The sequence below is a fragment of the Colossoma macropomum genome, unplaced genomic scaffold (genome assembly GCF_904425465.1).
Source record: "Colossoma macropomum unplaced genomic scaffold, Colossoma_macropomum, whole genome shotgun sequence".
Classification (NCBI taxonomy): domain Eukaryota; kingdom Metazoa; phylum Chordata; class Actinopteri; order Characiformes; family Serrasalmidae; genus Colossoma; species Colossoma macropomum.
The window spans coordinates 37,738,511-37,759,732 of NW_023494795.1; the positions used below are offsets into that span (position 1 = coordinate 37,738,511).

The window sequence follows — 21,222 nt, forward strand, 5'->3', positions numbered from 1 at the left end:
CTAACTTGATTACGTGTTTGCGTTTCATCTGTGCGCGTATGGTCGGTTGCTAGGTAACAGACATGACAGTTGATTGTCGTCTTCGATCAAGTAAATTAAGATTTCTTAACTTGAGATAAGGTGCTGTAAGATAAGATCCTTAAATCAAGATAAGATTTGCTTCTTTAATACAAATTTGTGTGAAATCTTATCTTGACCTGTCAGATATTAAGTTGAGGAGATGGGAAGTTTCTGTAATACGGCCCCAGGTTCCAAAACACTGCAGAGAAACAGACTGTTTAGTTGCTTTATCATCTTATGTTGATCTTTGTGCTGCAGTTCTGAACCAGGTGTCCTCTTTGAGTGGAAGTTCAAGTATGGAACAGTCCTCACTGAATAAGACCACACACTACTGGCCATCAACACTGCTGTGACCAAAATGAACCCACTACATCCAAGCTGACGTTCCCTCATGCAGTTGTTTGCCTAGCAGACCCATTTTTGCAGTAAATTGAGTGCAGTCTGTGTGGTTTGTTTCATTAATGTCTGTCTGCCTCCTTTTGCCTTTCAGCACATCCCTGGTGACCATGGATCAAGTGGGTGGTTGGCAGGAACTTTCCCCTGAAGGGATGAAGGTACTCCCCCACACACAGTCTCTCTCTCTCTCTCTCTCTCTCTCTGTCTCTCCCTTTCCTTTGCTTTCCTTCTGTCCCCATTTCTTTTTCAGTACTCCCTCCTCTGGCTCTTGCTTCATAACTGGAATTACTTAAATTGTTTTCACATTTATGTGCTCGTTGGTACTTTGCACCTTCTCTGCCTACTATCAGTGGCTCTTACTGTGGGCAAATTGGACCATATTCTGTCCTTACTGGAGTAAGCTGGGCATTTAGCTAAGCTAACAAGTTTCGATAATTTACAGAGAGAGGCTTTGGGTTTAAATATTTACTAAAGGAGTCACCATCCAAAGTAAAGGGTATGTTACTTGAATGCCTGTCATGGGCTTCAAATATCTACAGTTTACCTAGAGAGCTGCTATAAAATATAAAAGTCACCCTCATTAGCTTAATGCTAACGCAACAGGCAAATCCCTACTACCAGGCTAGCAAGATTAGCATTCTTACTTTTATAGCAAATTTGGCTGGCACATGCTCATGGTTTTGTAACTGTGCCTGATCTTTTAGCGTCAACAAGCTTAAAAGGTCTGACCTTGTTGGTCTGTGTGTACTGTGCTCTGCAGCAGCCGTTGAGGAGCTTAGGGCAAAAACACACCCCGTACTCTGTCCCCCCTACTGAGACAGCCAGAGAGAGCAGCAGTCATTAATATACAAAAACAACATATTTACCTGGATAGAACACGTCATACGAAGACCGAATTAAAATGTTATTTGTTTTATACTTCCCACAGTTGTCTTTTAAAGAGCACTGAGAGCAATATTAAATTAGAAAACAGTAAAATAGCTCTTTTGAGGGAGTGATGATTTCAGTACAACACTGAAAAATCGAACAAAGTAATTGTTTAAACCGTGTCTTGAAAACTGTAAAACTGTATCGTTGATAGGCTCCTCAGTCTCTGTAGCAGCTTGCATATGCCGTCTTTTTTGGAAATCGCTGACAGTAGTTAAATTTCCGTCAACTTTCTGCAGAAATTGCAAGCAATAAAATGAAAATGTGTTAAAGAAAAGTTAACAAAAGTTAATCCAGCAGCATGTTTGAATCGAACTGATTTTTAGTGATAAAAATACTTAATACCGTCGCTGTTGGAACAAAACCAACAAAATCTCCAAAATGGTGACCTTAGGAGAGAGAAAGAAAAACATGCTTATATTGTAATGGAAGTTAATGTAAAAAGATTTGGATTGGTCTGTTCATCATGCACTTTTAACACAGTGTAGAGGGTAACTGGAGTTTTCAAATTTTGTGAAGAAGTAAAAAAAAATAAACAGTATAAATGGCCATACACTGACAACATAATGATGCCAAACTGATTCATAGGTGCAAGATTTGTGCTTTTTCTTCTGAAGGCATTTATAAATTCTAGTTTAGATTGTTTGTTTGTTTTAAGGGCTTGTTTTGTTAGAGAGCAGAAAGGCATTGAAACGAATTTTTATTCGTCTGAGCCAAACTAGTCTGTGTAGTGTATAATCAGAGCTCTGTAGGGTAAAGAATGTATTAAAACATCCAAAAAACAAATCTCCAGAACCAAAAATCATGTCTAATATAAAAATGTGTATCATTTACTTAGGGATTGGTAAATAAAAACTGGTTGAGAATAAATCATGATTTATTTCAGTTTGCGTTTGAAATTTAGTTCACTGTTCTGCAGTTACTAGAACCTGATAAATTCTTAATAAGAACAGGAACTCAGCAGATGATTTGAGAGGCTCTGTCAGCTATGCAGTGCGTCTCTCCCTCAGGTTTAGGGAATACGGCTGCTGAAGTTGCTGAATAGGTGCATTCAGCACAGGAGCTGAGTTTGCTTTATCCTCTTATCCTTCATCTTCTTTTTTCCTTCACACATGCTTATTTCTCTCTCTCTCTCTCTCTCTCTCTTTCTCTTTCTCTCTCCCTGTCCCCTCCCTTACATCCCCCCCACTTCCCAGCAGGCTCCCCCACTGAGGCACTTTGGCCCTATGGAGCCTGTGAAGACTTATGAAAGACGGCCAAATCATTTCAAGTCCCTCAACAGAATGGGAACAGGCAAGCCCAGGTATTGTTTCACATGCTATGTGCATTGTGGCTCAGTTGATTGGCTTGCTAAAACTGGTTCCTAGCTAGCGTACTGGCATATGTGTAACATTCAAAAAGGTCCTTTATGTATTTCATGGGCTCTATAGTCTTGTTGAATTGTATATAACAGTTGAATTGGTTTTCCTGTCGTCCTGACTTACTTATTTATTTATTGTTTTTTGAACAAAATTTTCTAAAGAATTTTGCTCGCTGTGCTTTCTATTCGCATAACCAGCTGCCATTTCTGTAGGTTGTGATTAGTTTGGGATGATAGGATTAGGCATGAAATAGCATGAATTACGCCCCAGCATATGAGTTAGAATGAAAAAGAAGCAATTAGCTGTTGTCAGAGGGCTAAAAGAATTAAGCCTAATATAATACCCCAAATGTCTGCTTTCCAGTGAAGCACCACACCCAATGGCAATCTCCCCACTACCCAACAGAACCAATTATTTAATTGTGAGTCCAGCGCCCTCTCAAGGAGTGGTAGTTCAAGGGAGACTGTTTCAGCACACTCATCTCCCCAGTCCTGTTAGGAAGCCAGTCCAAAGGTAAGTCGCTTTGCATGCTTATTGTTATAATTTGTCTTCGACAATACATCCTGCGCTGTTGAACGAATAGACGCTAATAGCTAATTTATACCGTTACTTTTCTGTATCTGGACCATTAGTCAGTGTTTTTGGCTTATTGTTAGCAAATTGTAGAGGTAGAAAATTAATTATTTTCCAGGGATCAGTTATGTGCCTGAACTAGAGATTTCTGTGGAACTATTTGGACAGGATTAATTTTTCATAGACAGTGGGGTAATGTAATATTGCCACAGGACGTCTGCAATGTTTATGAGTGATTCACAAGGGATAGGAAATCTCTGCATAAGTTACAGAGATGGGAGCCACTCAATTTATGCACTGCAGTGACACAAAGTTCAATATACTTTATACACAATATACACAATAGAAAAGGTCCAAATATGTAATTTAATAGTAATTTAGTTTACCCTTACCATCTCCCTACATGTCTTAAGTGATTGCTGCGTGTCATTAGCCTTGTTGCCAGCAATCCATGTTGTCTTTTTGCATATTCTATTGCTTAGGGTTGTATACTTGTGGTAGGACAAAACATGTTGGCTTCATTTGGGCCACAGAGAATACAAGAAAATGTTTCTTCAGGTGCCTCAAAGCTTAAGAAAACCAAAGAACTCAACAGGATGTCCTTTAATATTTACAGTCATGGCAATTCTCGTGGGATTAATATAGTCTGGGGTCATTTCTACAGGTTATTTTATAAAATATAGACGTTGCCAGAAACTTTACTCACACAGGAGCGCATAGTCTTTAAAAAGTAGTGATGCGGTGAATTAGAGTGGGATGAAAATCAACACTGGTGACAGTTACGTTACCCCACCTACCTGTGTAAAACTAATCCTGTCCGAATTGTACTTTTGTAATAATGTAACCTTAATTGTCCAGAAATGGTGCTTAATTACCGAATGGACGTGCACACTGATATGCAGTAATTTAACATGGATTGTACGTCTTAAATAATACCTTGATTAATTCTGCTTTTTATACAAAAAGAAAATTGACCGCAGTGTAACTGTTCATTTATTCACATTCTTTCTCCATTCAAAGCAATCTTGACTTGAAAGAAAGGTAAGTTTTAGCCTGTTCCGCCTACCAGTGTCTGTGTGTTCTGCTGCTTTAGACAATGTAGTAATTCAGAATAATGTTAGCATTGGCAGCTGCATTCACTGTCTTGGCTATCCAGACGTCACCTTCCCTTTAGTGAGCCTTTTTTTTTTTGTTTGTTTGTTTTTGTCATAAATGTATGGAAATGCATCGCATAATAGTTTGCATGCTCTAAGCAGCGTTTCCATGACGTGCAGCTGCACCTTGTGTATTGTGAATTAGTTTTATTCTTCGTGTTATTTAAACGTATATACTTGATCTTACGTAAATGTATGTCTTTTTCCATCCTGTAGACCTGACTTCACCACCCAGCCAATCCAAAGAGTAGAACTAGACAACATTATTCTCACCTGCCCAGAAATATCAGGTAAGCCTAAGCATGTCCCTGGATTAAGCTGCATCAGCAATGCATAAGGTTTTTTTTTCCACTTAAGTTTGTGCATAAAGTCTTAGTCCCTAGTCAACATTATTTAGTTTCAAACTCTTCTCTTCATGTTTAACTACTAACAACAGATTCATGCATATAGAGTGACAAACACTACACCATCGCTTAAACATGATCATTAGAAATTCAGTACCAATTAATTAACGTGTGGCCGTAGAAACACAGGTGGCAGCTTGTGTTGGTTTTATGCCCTCCATGGAAAAAAGAACAATATATACATCCTTCTTTTTACAGTTGAACTGAATCAAATCAAATATTTGTAGCCTTTGTTTTTGTTTTGTATTTCCTCTTGACACATAGTCTGTCTCTCTAAGCATGTTAGTGTTCTCCTGTTTTACTTTCACAGAACTTGACAAATATAACCACAGTTAACACATTTTATAACAACAGTGTACAACTTTCATTGTTTACCCAGGTTTAGATACTCAAACTGTGATTAGAGCATAAATATGACATTTATGACGAACAGCCACTCACAGGAGTCGAGTGGCTCCTAAGAAGGAAAAAGACATCATACTATATAAATATGTAAAGCATTTCCAATGATAGTGACTCTGTCTGTACAGCCACTGTGTAGTACTTATTAGAGTAATAATTGCTTGATAATTGCTTCTCTTGAAGTCCTGTAAAAGCGATATTTTTAAAGTGATTAACGCCACCAAAATGGGAGTAGCAGAAGGTCTTGTTCTTGTGTTTGGAGCTGAAAGTTAAACTAATGTCCTGTTTGGTGTTTGAAGTAAAACCACAGATCACAGCATTTTCGTGTAACCCACCTGTACAAAAAAGTGGGTCATGTTTTGGTCTTCTTTGTGATGTCTTTGTGGTTCCTGTTGGTTTCATGAGCACTTGCACCTGCTTAGGGATACGTATGAAATGTATAGTAACTACGCTGTTTCGATTTAGTAAAACCTGACCCTAATGAACACTTGGACCCATTTCAGTAAAATATTAGCAGTTCTAGCGTTTCTGGCCAAGTTCTACAGTGCCTTCTGGGTTTGGTACAATTTGCTGCAAGTCTGATTGATGGCATACAGTAAATACTGCTGTCTGTGGGTCTTTGATTCACTGGTTTAAACAGCAGGGCTGCGGTGTTGCTTGAATAGTCTGGAAATCAAGGCCGGAGCTGCCCGACTCTGGATCAGTGCTCAAGGACGATGTGATATTTGGGTCAGACTATTCTGCATTTCCTCAGGATTGGGTCAGGGCGCGCTTATATGCTGGTATAGGGTCTGCTGTCCTTACCAAACATCATAACACGGCAAGCCTGGCCTTTATTCGTCATAAAATGGCACCTACTCAGAACATCCATTTCTGTAGCCTCATTTTGCCTGCAGGTCCCTGCTGACTCTGTCTCGCTCTGCTGTCTCTGCTTAATGGGAACGCCGTGTTCGTTCGCCGTTGATGTGCTTTTGCATGACTGAGAGAATGGAGGAAGGAACACAGTGTATCATGGTTGTGTTCTGTCCAAGATAGCGCAGCATGTGGGGAGGGGAGGAGTGTGTGTGTGTGTGCACGTTCCTGATGATTGAGGCAAAGCTCCATGCTGGTGTGTGTGTGTGTCTGCATCTCTGCACGCCAGAGGGGATTGCTGGCCTCTGATTAATCGGTGTGTCTCCCAGGAGGGGAGTGAGTGCAAAAGAGAAGGATAGAGAGGAGAAAAGGAGACGGAGGCAGACAGCACCTCAGTCCTCAGAAAAGAGGATTTCAAAAGATATGTCCTGTTGCCGTGGCAATGTCTGAATAGAATGCATAAATGGTCTTGAAAATATGCGGTTAAATAACCTTTCAGAAGCAGTGAGTCACATCTCTTGGTTCGGGAGGCTTTGCCTCCTGCCTCTGAGTTTCTGTGTGGTGGTCTCATAAGGTTTACGTGTTCTTAATGTTGTGATTTATCATTTAAGGGGCTTAAAAATTGATTAATTCTGTTTTCTTTGTTTAATGTTAAATGTACACCGATCAGGTACACCTTGTTTCTACGCTCATTGTCCATTTTATCAGCTCCACCTACTGTATAGGTGCACTTTGTAGTTCTACAGTTACAGACTGTAGTCCATCTGTTTCTCTGCGTACTTTGTTAGCCCCCTTTCACCTTGTTCTTCAGTGGTCAGGACCCCAATGGACCCTCACAGAGCAGGTACTATTTGGGTGGTGGATCACTCTCAGCCCTGCAGTAATACTGACGTAGTGGTGGTGTGTTAGTGTGTGTTGTGCACATTTTGGAGAAACTAATGGGTTAGTGTATTAGTTTATAGTCCACCATTGTTGGTGTTAAATAAAGTATCATTTTATAACTGTTAATTGTGTATTCAAATTAGTTTCACTTTTACAGATGAGGTGTATTTTGCGGTTGTGGTGAGTTTGTAGGCTGCTGTGATTAGTGCTTAGCAATTAGCAATTTGGTTACATGGCTGCTTCATGACGAGGCTGAAGTTGGCTGAATGTGACTACTGCGCCATTTAGGTGGAACAGGAAATTCAAATAAGAAGCTAACGTCAGCGTCATTGCTTCATGTTGTAGCACTGTTAAAAACTGTTCTATCATGCTGATAGGCTATAGGCTATTATGTTTTGTATAGATGTTGAACGATATGGGGAGGAAACTGGTCTCCCACCATTTAATAGGGGGCTTCTTGTTTGCCAGATGAGCTGCTGAGGCACTCAAGTTCAAGTTAAGAAGCTTTTTCGTCAGTGTTGTGCAGAATCCTGATGGTTTGGTTTGTTTGTGTGTAAATAATGGTTAAGCTTTTTCTTCACAACAAACAGCACAACAGGACCTAAAGCCAAACACAGAGTCTCCCAGTTACAGTTTAATCATTTAATGTAACAAAGACACTGGTTGTTGGTGCAGCACTCAGAGTATTGCATGCCTTTCAGCCATAACGTTGAGTATTGTAGCATCTTGTTGAAGAAGGAGACACTCGAGAGGCCATGATTCTGCTACAAGAAGTGCTACTTATGTACACCAGCAGAAAAGGCATATACGGCGCAGGCTGTCAGCAGAGAAGGTCACTTCTCACCTGCAGCTCACTGTAGACAGTCGCTGTTTACGGTGCAGCTTTGCATAACGCACCTCCTAAAGCTCCTTTCCCAAAACCAGATTATAAGAACACTGTGAGTACAGGATGGCGCACATCTCGCAGGTTTAATTCTCAACTATGGAGCCATAACATAGTTGCTAAACCCAAGTTCACAACTGACGATGTGATATTGTAGTATTATTTTTCTCTTCATTATTGGGGAAACACTTAGATTTCTTCTTTATTTTGCTGTTAAATGGCAGGAGTCCTGCAGGGGAGTCTCTTCCCCAGTATGGGTCAGTTTTTTTTGCTGATGGAACAAAGATACATCAAATATACAAACGCCTATAAAAATGTTATATCATCTCACAAAATATCAGAACTAGGCCTGTCTTCTCAACACTCATGCCTGATCTTTCCTGTCTCTCATTTTAACCTTGACCAATTAATTTCTGAGCTTCTGCAACCAAATATGCACTCTGCAGATTTATTTCCAGTTGAAGTAATTTTTAAAATTTTAAATTTGGCTAAATACAACCCTTTTTTCCATTGTTTTTAGTTTTTGGAGTTCTAGATTAGCATGTGAACAATAAAACAAAGCCATTTCTAGATTATCCACAAACAGTCACAGAATGAAAATAGAGCATTGACCTGTTTTTAAATACTGTTTTTGAAATGAAAATTGAATGACCAAGAGATACACGGATCTGTTGCATGTGTTTGTTATTCGCTGTTTATTTCTCTCAGACTTTCTTGTTTGTGCCTCTCTTGCTTGTATTCTGCCCAGCACTCCTGAAATATATGTCTTAGAAACATCCTTAACATTTATTTTCATTTATTCACTGTGTGCCAGGAAGGAGCATTCTTGTGAACTCTGCCTTTTCTCTGGTGATAAAACAAAACGGGTTTCCAACACAGCACGGTTCAGCTATTGTTTGTCAAAGAAATGTTACTAAAAGTGAGTGATTTGGGGCTTCGGCTCTTACGGTGACGAGGGTGAGTCATTCTAAGGCGTTTTATGCTTTCATGTAATCGTAGAATTGTTTTGTAATTGTAATAGTTTTCCATATTAAGTGTGAGGAAGAGCAGTGCTGATTCCGTAGTGTGTTGGCAAATGATGTTGAAATGCAGCACCTTTCTACTTTTCGATGACTATAACATTGTAGTAGTTTTCCAAATTAACTGTGTGGCAGTCTGGTCTATGCTGGCTGGTTATCACTGTAGTAACAAGCCTTGGATTTATCTACATCTGCTTTGTAAATTGTCTGGAGCATGTTATGTTTATATTTATGTCAAGGTTAGAAGTTTGTGTTAAGGTATTTTTTTTTCTTATTGAAACGAGGGGTGGGCAAGTTGTTGTAAATTGTCACAATACACTTCTCTGAGCATATCATAGATACCTTTAGTACTTAAAGAACACTGTCTAACCACATTTCATTACAAAGTGGACATAATTACTCCTGTTTAATTGGATTTAGTGCAGTGCAGTTTGTAAAACGTTGAGTAAAAATCATTGTAGTTGTAGATTTATTATTATTAGTATTATTATTAGTGGTAATATTTTTCTGTATGTGACACTACAGGTTCAATTTTGTTTGTTCCAAGTTAATAAATCTTAGAAAAATTATTGCGTTTATTGTGAACGTCTTGGAAGTATCGTGATATATTTTTGTCATATCGTCCCCCCTGTTTGAAACTGATTAATGTAATGAACTGAGGTGTTTTTGTGTGTTGCCATTTCTGTTTCCATTTTTGTTTAGAACCAGGCACCACTGTTTTAGTGAGATATTATAAAATTGTAATGATTGCAGGGTTCAGGCCTTATACGGTATGCATGAGTATTTTGGGAAACATCAGTACTAAATGTAAGGCAATCTTCCCCTGTAGTAGCTCTAGTTTTCTAGGCTACCTCTCTTGGTGATCTAACTGGAAAGTCCCAGTGTGTGGTCTTGGAGACCTTGCCTGTTTTATTCTACTTTTGGGTGTGGTTGTGAAAATAAACTTTTATGTTTTTTTTGCGGTTATTGTCCAAGTCTGTTTGCGTGTTGATAAAGGAGAGAACTGTTTGGTTTTGCTAGCATTCAGCCTGGCTACAAGTATTAATCGGTACTAGTGGCGTGTCATCACATCACAAACATGTTAGGTATATTAAGAGGTTAGTTTTGTGAGACTAAATGTCTTAGATGTGTCATGGCACTCTACGCAGGTGTACATGTGTAAGGAGCAAGCAGAACGTTTAATCTCTGAGGGGTACGGTACTTTAAAAAGGTTGGGAACCACTGCTTTATAATATCACAAGCTGTAAATAAAGCTTACACGGTCAGTTAGACAAGGGTACATCATAGTTCAGAAAGTTCCTTGGATATTATTCCAGATATTGTCACCAAATGTGACAGATCTGTTGTGACTTTTTTATTTTTATGAACGAATGTGTGTTTGTATTTATTTATTTATTTATTTATTCATTCATTCATTCATTCATTCATTCATTTATTTAGGTTCAATGTCAAATATCAGACTGAACCAGAGCTAAACTGTATCCATGTGTCGTTTTCTGCTTTGGTCTGGACCAAGACAGCCAAACTACAAATATGAATGCGCCCTCAGAAACGAAGCCTGATGAATACACCAATTTTTATACATTTTTGCCACATTGTTTTTTATTCATTTAAATTTCATAAAGTATTCATTTTTAATGAAGTTTAAAGGCTTCTTCTTCTGTATTGTGGAATGTTTGAAAGGCTGTATTTTTTTTTCTTATGCAGTTAAGTATATTTTTATTATTTTACCATTTTTAAAGGTCTTTTATTACTTGATTGTCAAAATAATTGCTCGATTATTCATTTACTAATAATGACAAGTGACAGCTCTAATAGAATAAGCTTGAATGGTAAGTGAAAGGGAGCACTAACAGCAAACCTTGAGCTCGGGAAATGCCTTTCTTTCTTACAGTGGTCTGGGAGACACTGCAGACTGCTTAATATTCAGATGTCGTGACTGGCCGTGTAGCCAGCTTTGTGACTAGGAGCAAATAAGCGACGTGCACCTCAGACAAAGTGCAAAATATAATTTATTGTCCTTTTAATGCACAGCTGTAAAGCGTTACATGTTCTCAAGGCTAAAGCATGCCTTATACCGTTTGTATCTTGAAGAAACAACCTGTGCCTACATTTCTTTTCTTCTCTTGTGTCCTGCAGACTCAGAGAATCTGAACATAAAAAGGTGTGTCCAGCAGAAACGGCGGTCAATGTTTGAGGGCATGGGCACGGTTCCTTCTTCCGGCACAGCAGTGGAGGTGAGGGTTGTTTTTAACAGAGACTGACCAGTAAAAAACTGGACACTTTTGCCCTGATAGATCTGCACTGAAGAGATGAACAGGTTTCTTTAAACATGCACATTGATGTAATTTCTTCTCTTATAAGAGCTTTTGACCGTATACTGCTGGTACTGCTATGATGAGATGAAGAAACGTGAGAATAACCATTTATTTTTTCACAATTTTTAGCTTTCACAAATGTTAATACTGCAACAAACTGATTTGGGTACATTTTAATGTGTTGGGTTGATGCAAAGGTATGTAAATTAAGGAGAAAATGCATTTGTCAAGCTTTGCCTGTCATCAGTTGGGAGCTATTGATGGCCTAGAAGAAAGATAACGAATCAGCCAGTTTGGTTACTTTAGGTTTATTAAGTTTGGCCTTAGGTATATAGAGTTTGTTAAATTAAGTGACACTGTTAACCGCGATTGTTTGACAGTTTGTCAGCTACAATTTCTAGCATTGCACTGAAATTAAAGTTTTTGTTCAAGGAAAATAAAATTCAGGACAAACTGGGCTAAGAACCAACACAGAAAACTGACTTTTACAGAAGTACAGTTTACATAAAATACATGTAATAAATTTATTACAGTGTGCTACATTATGTGCCACAAATCAAGTATTCTCAAAAATGGATCAGTTGTTCATCAAATGCAATGAATTCCATTAATTTTTTAGGCTATAATTCTCAGTTTGGCTGTCGTTTGTGAATTTTTGTATTATTTCAAAAACCTGGGCTGCAGATGGCATTAGTGCGCGAGCAGAGACTTCCCTTTCTGCTTCTGTTGTTTTACTATATTCTGCATATTAAAGCAAGATGTGTTTAAGTGTATTAAACCTGTAATGTAGAATTTCCTGGGCGCTGTTTCACCTCTTGATGTGTAGACAGTGATTACAAATGGCTCGTCTAATGACAGTCTTAGAAACCGTGAAAGGGTTTTACACAGCCTTTGTTTTCTGTGTTGAAATGTTGCTGCTCAGACTATTCAGAAACATCTGTGCTAACCTGTCTAATATTCCTTAAATGGTGCACCAGAATTTTAAGGGTCAATAGGGAAAATTAAACACTTATTTTCTTAACCTACTTTTAAAGTTGTTTAATAGGTAAGATTTTGACCTTGTTTTAGGCCTGTTTTGTTTTGTTAGGCTGTTTTCAGCCAATTTTCATCTCCTTTTTCCAAATTTAATGCATCCTTAAAAGTGTTATAGTTCTGACAGGCCTGATTGCACCCTAGATTTATCAAAGCATGCTGTAGTGAAACTCTGATTGTTGTGAGTAGGCAAGTGTTTCAATTAAGGATGCCCACTAACCACATGTCAAATTGCAGGCCTCCAGCGAACATGACTCGTGTTCCGACAACTCACCAGTGCTAGTGCAGTGGAAACACTGTGATGTGCAAACATCTGCTGCTGTTGTGGAGCAGGCTTCAGCATGTCTATTAACAGTTATTAACCAGTTAAGTGTGGGGAAAACTGTTAGGACCCTGCCAAATACTCCAGAGTGTTACGTTCATTCACAGTTAGCCTAGTCTGATTGAACCTTCAAGAGCATTGCTTCTGCATCCTAAGACTAAAGTGATCTGTTAACAGAGATTTTTGCCACTGACCTTTGCCAAGCAGTGAGTTTTCTCTCTCTCTCTCTCTCTCTCCCTCTCTCCCTCTCTCTCCCTCTCTCTCTCTCTCTCTCTCTCTATCAGCCTCTGCAGCCAGATGAGTACTTCACTGTGTGTGGAAACTGTGGCCAGCAAAGTGAAGACCACATCAAGTGCGATAACTGTGGGAACTCCCTACCTGCAGAGAACCACCTCCTTCCCACCGTCCCATCATCCCCTGCTCCTCGACCCCCCATCCGCTCCCAGAACTCTCCTGGCCCTACCAACATGCAGCTCAGCAAGAACTTCTACGGCCCCGCCTCTGGGGCGCGCTCTCCCCAGGTGGACATTGTTATGAACCCGCCCGCACGGATCACACGGGGAAGCCTGCTGCTCCCACACAACGGCAGGCCCTCTGCCACTTCGGCGGGGAACTCTGGGTCATATGTAGCCAAGCTAACCAAGGGCAAGAGACAGCCTCTCGCCAAACAGCATGAACTCAATGACCCCAGTGAGTAACAGCAGCGTTAATCAGCTGCAGTGTTTTATACGTGGTGTACACTAAACTAAGGTTTTACTAATGCAGTCATTTATAGACAGCATGCAGGCTAATGCTATCATGTCAAGTTTTTTTTATTTATATATTTTTTTTAAATAAACTCAACCAATCATTTCTCAACTACTCAGTTTGCTTAACTACCTATTGCAACTCAGGTTGTAACGGTGTCACAGTTTCAGAATGAGTCATGGCGTATGATAGGATGATTACCCGACTGTTGGCTTTTTCAGGATGCCGATTGTTGCATTTCTGTCCGTTCCTGCGCGTGAGGTGTAGATCCATAAACCAGAGGGTCGCAACCCCTTTGTCTCAGCTTTCCCTGAAACAGTGTAAAGCAGCCTCCGTCACGTTTCGTCTTGCGCATGGGAAGGGAACTCCTTAGCGCTTGTACACTGGCTCTGCAGTCCACATTTGTTGTAACCACATGTTGGTCATAAGTAAACCAAACAACAGCTTTGAGCTGAGGAAGAACACTTGTGTTTTTAGATTTTGTATAATACCATGATACTGTGAAACCTGTTCAGTAAAAAATGCAGCTCTGACACTGAAAACAATTTAAAAAGCGCCCACAAAATTGCATCTGTGCTCCATTGTACCCTGAAGTTGTTTTGTCTGTGTATATTTGCAGTCGTGTTGTCCAGTGATGAAGATGAGGAGGCAGACAATGCCAGCACAGGCAGTGTCAGTCGTCTGGACAGCGTTTCTCCGAGGCCAGCTGACTCGGCCCACTCATCTCCGGCGCCCTCTGGTGGTAGGGTGGAAGCAGCAGTTAAAGGTGTGGTAGAACATGAAGAGCATGCGTGTGAATTTTTCACAGACATGGACCACAGGAACATGGCACCCAGGAGGAACCGCATGAAAGATCCAGTAAGGGCCTGGTGATAAAATCAACTTAGATTAAAAAGTGAATGTTTTTGTTATTACTTTTTATGGAAGCATGTCAGTAGCAAAATTAAACTGAGAAGGTAACATGATGGCAGTGTATACTTATGTTTGAATTAAAATTTCTCACGATGAAATTTTAAACTCAAATTTGAAAATTCAAATTCAGTTTTACCACTGTGTTTTGTCATTTGGTACACTAGCATTGACATTTCATTTGCATGGTGGAGCTGGTGTAATGGTGTGGGTAATAGTGTTTTTGGCACACTTTGGGCCAAAGTACAAAATTGCATATATAAATCGGAAACCTAAATTCAAGCATAAAATTACATTGCCATTTTACATATTACCTTCTAATTTTAAGTTTACTACTGATATGCTTCCATAACATTTGGCTCTGTGTCTCAAATCCAGTGTTGGAGAACACATGGACTGTGCACAGTTTACTGTTTTTCTTTGCTCCAAAATTCATGATGCCATTCAGTAATTGATTATCAAGTCTAGAGCACAAAACATACTAAACTGTACTGTACAGTGCTGTTACTGTGCAATAAGCAATAGAGAATCCAGTTACAGCTTTGAAGCTTTGAGTCTTTTCCAACTCCAGAACCTCATATTAAATAACTGTATTAATGGGTTTATTGAATGTCTTTGTGCAGTACAGTATACGCTTCCTGAGCATGCGTTTTATGTCCCTGCAGTTTGGGAATGCCTTGTGTGAGGACCCATCTCCATCTAAGAAGCGTAAGGTGGGCCAACCGCAGAAACTGGAGAGCATTATTCTGGACTGCAGGAGTGTAAGGATAGGAAGTCTGCGCAGGATGGTTACCAAGCCAGTCATTGTAAGATTCATTATTCTTTTATTTCTTTGGTCAGTGAATGTCTTGTTCTTGTCTTGCAAGTTTAATGTGTGTGATTTAATTGGTCATCACAAACGATACAGAATGCCCAGTAACTAAGTTCTGGGTGCCCCCTTGTCAAATAACGTGTTTATTATTTTTTTTTTATTTATTATTTTTTAAGTGAAAACAAGTGTACATCCTCAACATTACACATTATCTATTTGCTGAATTTAACATTTGGGTATGGGTAAGGTTATGTTTGTTATATATATATATATATAGTATATATATATATATATATATATATATATATATACACACCCAATTATCTTCCCAATTTAGTCGTCTCCAATTCTACCCGCTAGTTAGGACTCCCCCAATCACACAATACTATCAATGCTAGAAGGGCGAAGGCTAACACAGGCTTCCTCCGAGACCTGTGAAGCCAGCCACCGCTTCTTTTCGAACTGCCGCTCACGCAACGTCATTGGACAGCCGAACGCGCTCGGAGGAAAGCGCCAACCGCCAGATCTGTTACGTCAGCGAACAGACGCTTGCGCTGACTAGCATCGCGTTAAGTGATGGCCCCTCCTTCTCCCCCCATCCTACCCACCCAGAGAGCGAGGTGAATTGTGCTCTCTTGGACTCCCGGCTACGGATGGCTGTAGCATCACCAGGGATCGAACTCGCAATCTCCTGATGATAGGGCCAACGCTTAGACGGTTGCGCCACTCGGGAGCCCCTGGTTTCACTCATGAGAGAATGATTAGTTGGGGGTGGCCCACTCAGTTGATCTTTGTATGAAATTTTATGGAATTTTAAGACCACCACACAGTTCAGCAGTGATGCAGGTATCTTAGCCATGTTTCTGTTTGTGGAAAAGAGTGTCAAACTACTGTCACTCAGCAGATGGTCAGCGCACAGCTTTGTTTGTTTGTTTGTTTACACTGGTGTTAAAATCATATGTTGTGCAACATTATGATTACAGAGATTTGTCGCTATTGAAGAGTAGAGAGACTGCATGAATATTATCTGTCAAAACAGGCCCAGAACATCTGGATTATCTATTACTCAGTAAACTTGCAGGATTTAAACCATGTGTGCTACATGACAACTGGGAATTTGCTGTTTATATATTGTTTGTGTTTTTTGATTTTATTTTTCTTTTTTCATTTTCAGTTCACAGTCGAATACATACAGCTCGAGACGGAAAGTAAGTTACTATAATTACGCTTTTTTTTAAAAGCTTTAAAACAAATTTAATGCTGTGAGTTTATTTTTTAAATTAAACTGCGTTCAGTTACTTAAAAAAAAAACCACAACCCTCCCAACCCCCCTCCATAAGTCTTCCTTGTTAGCTCTAAGAGGATCCCTCCCCAGGAGCTTTAACAGTTAAATCTGTGTGCAGGTCAAGAGGTGGACGTTCTGGAGAAAGTGCGTCTGAGGTCATCCGAGCTGACGAAGTGCGAGTGGTGCAGTGTGAGGAAACTGCCTGTACTCTTCTTCCAGACCAGCGACAGCGAGTGCCAGCGCCTACGCACCCAGCTCCAGATGACACAGGAGAGTGGTGGCCTGTGGTACGACTGCAACGGCAGCAGTGAGTAGCAGAACTTGACTCAGTGTTGCAGTTATGGATTTCGGATTTCAGGGTCGTTTGCTTTGATAGCATGGCAGAATTTTTGATATGTATCTTCTCTTCCTTTTCCCTAGATGTGGATGAGAAATACATAGTGTTGATTTTTGAAAACGGCCTGTCAATGCAGGAGCAGATGATTTTGGAAGACATTTTGGTGGAGATTGGCCGAAACAATAACCTTTCGGGCTTTCCTGCCAGGCTGCCCTTCGATGAGGCCAACATTAGACTGGTTCAGTATAACAAAGCATCAAAAGAAAAGGAGAAAGTGAGTGTTGTTTTTCTACACATACAAGTTTAAACATTTTGTTTTATTTCATTCATAGATGTGAATGGGATTACAATTGTCTGCAGTTATATGCTCTGAATATGCTATCCTATGAATAGTGTATTCTATGAATATCTTGAATAATGGAGTACTATGAAAAATAGCTAGTGAAATGCATGTCTTTTAGATGGTGGGTAGGACTTTTGGAATACATTGTACTCTGCATCACCCTGTTCTACAGCACAACAACATATAAAAGGTATCGGTTTTGTCATTTTACTTTTTTTTGTAAATTTTAGGCAAAAGCACAGAAAGCCAAAACTGTTTTGCCTTCAACAACGACATCAACAACAGCCGCAACGACAGTAACCGCCTCAGTCACCACAGCCACAGCAACAGTTACTGCAGTAACGGCAAACGCGGTAACGCCGACTCCCACTGCTTCAACAGAGACGGCGGTCAGGACGCGAATGTCTGCTCAGCTCCATGCTTTCTACGATGAAGACGAGGATGAAGATATGGCAGAACTGCATCCTACTTTTACAGGCCCTGTCATCAAGTACGGACTGCATAATGATGTGTTTGTTTTACGTAATACATGTTGCTACGTCCCTAACCCTGAATCAGGTAAAATGTTAGGTGGGAAACGCCCTCATTGGTTGTGCCAGATGCTGCATGTCACCTATTTTCACTAAATGCAAGTCATTTAAAAGGGAAGTTTTAGTTATTTTACTAATTGTGCTGAAAATTCTCTCTGTTACCCTCATGTTTAAACCTGAGGGTGATTTACGTTATATTGCATACCATCTACAGATAGCTCTGTTCAATTTCTTAAAATGATTTACCTGATTGAGGTCTCCAGAGTGGCCTGAGTTCAGTCCCCAGCAATGCCTTAGTAGTCCGTGGCTGGGAGTCTTAACAAAGCATAATTGTCCTCGCTCTCTCTGGATGGGTGCATTGGCCCTCCCACTACCCCATCACTGGGTGCTGTTAGCTGGTGCAACAAAATATGTGGTTACTGTTCTCCACCAAGTGTGCTGAGCTGCCAGAAGTCCAGGAGTCAAAAATGACCTGGCTGCACCTATTCACCAGGGTATATTTTGGTTTTTCCATCTGAATTTACATGATGAAATTGTAAGGCAAATTATTCAGTAATTGCATGAAATAAATGTAAATTTTTATTTTATTTCTTTATTTTTTTTATCCACTCAAATGAACAGAAAATGTGTTTTATGATCATACACATATTGCTATATGCTTACAGTTTACTGCCGAAAGTCAAAAATCTTAGATGCTCTTTGTATTATTTTATAAAAATAATTTTTACATAGCAGATCACTGAAGAGACGCCATCTGTTTATAGTTTATAGCCCAAAAGTTCAGCTTCTTTTATTATAAAGTTTAAAATTACATTACCCATCTATTTGACTGGAAAGAAGACAGTTACAGCTCTCATATGACACCCACCTTTTGAATGTAGCTTATGAAATATGAAAGTTATGAAGGATATGACCACCAGTGGTCTCAAGGAGTTGAAAAGGTTAATAATTAAAAGAACAATAATAATAATAATTATGATTATGGTATATTATTAGTATAGTTTATTGTTATAATGTTTATTGTACTCAGCTTTCATATTTGAAACAACAAACTTGGAATTAGTGAAACAGTGGCTAGAGGCAAAATGCATGTTGGTTTGTGGTCCAAATTAGAAATACATTTGACTCCTGGTTTCTGCTGCACTGTCATGCATTTAACACGTCGTCATTATTCTTATTTCTTATTCCTTTATAGATTAATGATGTATCCCCCTCCACCCGCTAAAGGTGGAATCTCTGTGACAAATGAAGACCTTCACTGTTTAAATGACGGAGAGTTCCTGAACGACGTAATCATCGACTTTTACTTAAAGTTAGTATGGATGACACTTTTGTGGGTTTTTTTATTTATTTTTTTTTCCTCCATGTACACTGTGTCGAAAATACTTTAAAAATCACACCAATACTTAATTCATGTGACCTTGTAACACACCCAAGCTCCATTAACTAGCCCAGCGGTTCAACTTTTTTCACCCCCCTCTAAAAATAAAAAAAAATCTAGATTTAGACCCCCCTTCATCTTAACTAACCATGCATCACAGTAATTTTCTTAATTTTTATCAGCGGAAGCAACAAGGACTTCTGAGCATTGCAAGGCAGGATCTGTAATCCACTTCTGCTGGCGATACAGTGTGCTGTATTACTGACTCTGCTGCTGTATTACATTTGAAGTTTGGAGTAGCAGGGATCGCATGGCATCGCTGACCATAAATGTACCAAACAACATGTATTTTGTCAGATTTCCTGGACAGTTCGTAGCGTTGTTAGTGAGCAGCACGCGATGATGCATATAAAAAAAAAAACAGTTAGTAAAGATGTTGCAGTTACAGCGGCAGTTTTCTAAAAATAAAAAGCTATAACAATTAATAATATATTGGTAATGTTTACAGAGCTGATCTGAATATCACTAGAGAGTGCTTTGGTTGAGGAGTACATGGACCCTCTATTGCTGGCGCTGGTGATGCATCGCAACCCACTGTTTCACAATGTTTTAAAGTATCTTTGAGTGGTCAATATATATGTAAAAATAATATATATTATATTTTTTTTTTGGCTACTTGCAGGTATTTGTTTATAGAGAAGTTGAAAAAGGAAGATGCCCACAAAAGCCATGTTTTCAGCTCCTTCTTCTACAAGAGACTCAATCAGAGAGAGAGAAGAAATGCACAAGACACAACCAACCTACCGTAGGTTCCTTTCAGTCAGTCATGACCAGTCTGACAAGTTTAAATTCAAGTGTTTTTGGCATTGTGGGACAGCTCTAATTTTCTTTTTTGTAACCTTGCCTAGGATACAGAAGAGGAAGCACAACCGCGTTAAAACGTGGACGCGGCACGTGGATCTATTTCAGAAGGACTTTATCTTCGTCCCCATCAATGAGTCGTAAGCCATTGTTTTCTAATCAGTAATTGGGGTTCACTTGTGTGACGTATTATGCAAACTTTAGGCTTTTGAACATTGTTGTGTAAAAAAAATAAATAAAGACAGTATAGCTAAAGCTCTCCATTTTTCTGGTTTTCTTTGTATTCTTTTACTCTATCAGAGCCCACTGGTATCTTGCAGTGATCTGCTTCCCAGGTCTAGAGAGGGTTCAAGTGGAGCCCAACCCTCTGTACCAGGCTCAGCCCCCATCCCAGCCCCGGGGAAATGCCCCACCCTCAGCCCAGCTCGGGAGTTCTGTCATGAGGGATGGAGGCCTAGAGGAACCCTCTCCACATACGGAACCAATTTCCTTCAATCAGTTTGAGGTTAATGCAGAAGAAGCTCTTTGTGAACAGCCTGCAAGCATGCCTCCCTGTGCCCACAAACCAGAGCACTCCTGCGCCCACGGGATGAACGGACAGGTCAAAGTGCAGCCACATTACACGGGTGAGTCGCAGAAGAGTCTGAGACACCATTATTTGGAGGAGCCTGTCTCAGGGACAGTGGATTAATAAAGATAATTGTTGTTGATATCATCATCATCATCATCATCATCATTATTATTATCATTTTTATTTTTGACATTTGTTTATTATTAAATCTGCATCTCTGAATGTTTTCTTATTGGTTTTGAAGATGCTTTGCACAGAATCAGTGTGTGTTATAGCACCGATGACACTGGCACCTTCTCTGATGACCAAAGCTCATGTCATGTAAGTGTCTTTGTGGATCTTTCCCCTACCCTTCTAGTCCAACAGTTATTCTGTGTCTTGTTCACATGCTTCTGCAGGTAGTTAGATTCCAGAGGTAAATACTGCAAGGTGTATTTATAACTTGCCTTGGGCTAAGCTTAAAGAGGAATTCCTGTTTTTTCAAAAATTTCTGCATACTAAAATAGTTAAGATGTAAAGTCATTCAGAGTAGTTTGATGTGAAAAGTTCCATTCTAGAGAAACTAGTCAGAATCACAGTGGTGATGAGGGGGACCAAATATCTGAAGAGTCTAATGCAACCAAAAAGTACTGTTCCTATTATGATTACTTTGCCTGATGCCTGAGACATTGTTTTGCTATAATTTTGAGAAGATTGTGACCTAAAATGCCTTTTTTTAAATGTCAGAGTGATGCATGTAAGGCAAAATAGTATCCACAGAAAATGTACTACAGAGTCACCATAGCATAATTTACCATAATCATCATTATATTCGAGGTGGATACATGCAGGGTGTAGGACAGTGTGGTTCCCAAAGAAATAT

At 39.6% G+C, this 21,222-nt stretch overlaps 1 protein-coding gene across 9 annotated transcripts in view; it reads left to right on the forward strand.

Moving 5' to 3' along the window:
• senp6a (SUMO specific peptidase 6a) overlaps positions 1–21,222 on the forward strand; it is a 33,167-nt gene that overhangs the window by 7,774 nt on the left and 4,171 nt on the right. For 3 of the 9 annotated variants that reach the window (XM_036582354.1, XM_036582358.1, XM_036582353.1), the window contains 18 exons: positions 551–614; positions 2,580–2,686; positions 3,108–3,257; positions 4,338–4,358; positions 4,688–4,761; positions 11,053–11,150; positions 12,870–13,275; positions 13,952–14,190; positions 14,907–15,047; positions 16,227–16,260; positions 16,456–16,644; positions 16,758–16,948; positions 17,248–17,507; positions 18,743–18,859; positions 19,611–19,733; positions 19,837–19,929; positions 20,090–20,415; positions 20,605–20,681. In XM_036582354.1, coding sequence (XP_036438247.1) covers positions 551–614; positions 2,580–2,686; positions 3,108–3,257; positions 4,338–4,358; positions 4,688–4,761; positions 11,053–11,150; positions 12,870–13,275; positions 13,952–14,190; positions 14,907–15,047; positions 16,227–16,260; positions 16,456–16,644; positions 16,758–16,948; positions 17,248–17,507; positions 18,743–18,859; positions 19,611–19,733; positions 19,837–19,929; positions 20,090–20,415; positions 20,605–20,681 — 2,710 coding nt within the window. The remainder of the gene's footprint in view (positions 1–550; positions 615–2,579; positions 2,687–3,107; positions 3,258–4,337; positions 4,359–4,687; positions 4,762–11,052; positions 11,151–12,869; positions 13,276–13,951; positions 14,191–14,906; positions 15,048–16,226; positions 16,261–16,455; positions 16,645–16,757; positions 16,949–17,247; positions 17,508–18,742; positions 18,860–19,610; positions 19,734–19,836; positions 19,930–20,089; positions 20,416–20,604; positions 20,682–21,222) is intronic. The other 6 variants (XM_036582355.1, XM_036582359.1, XM_036582361.1 and 3 more) reach the window with 4 other exon arrangements.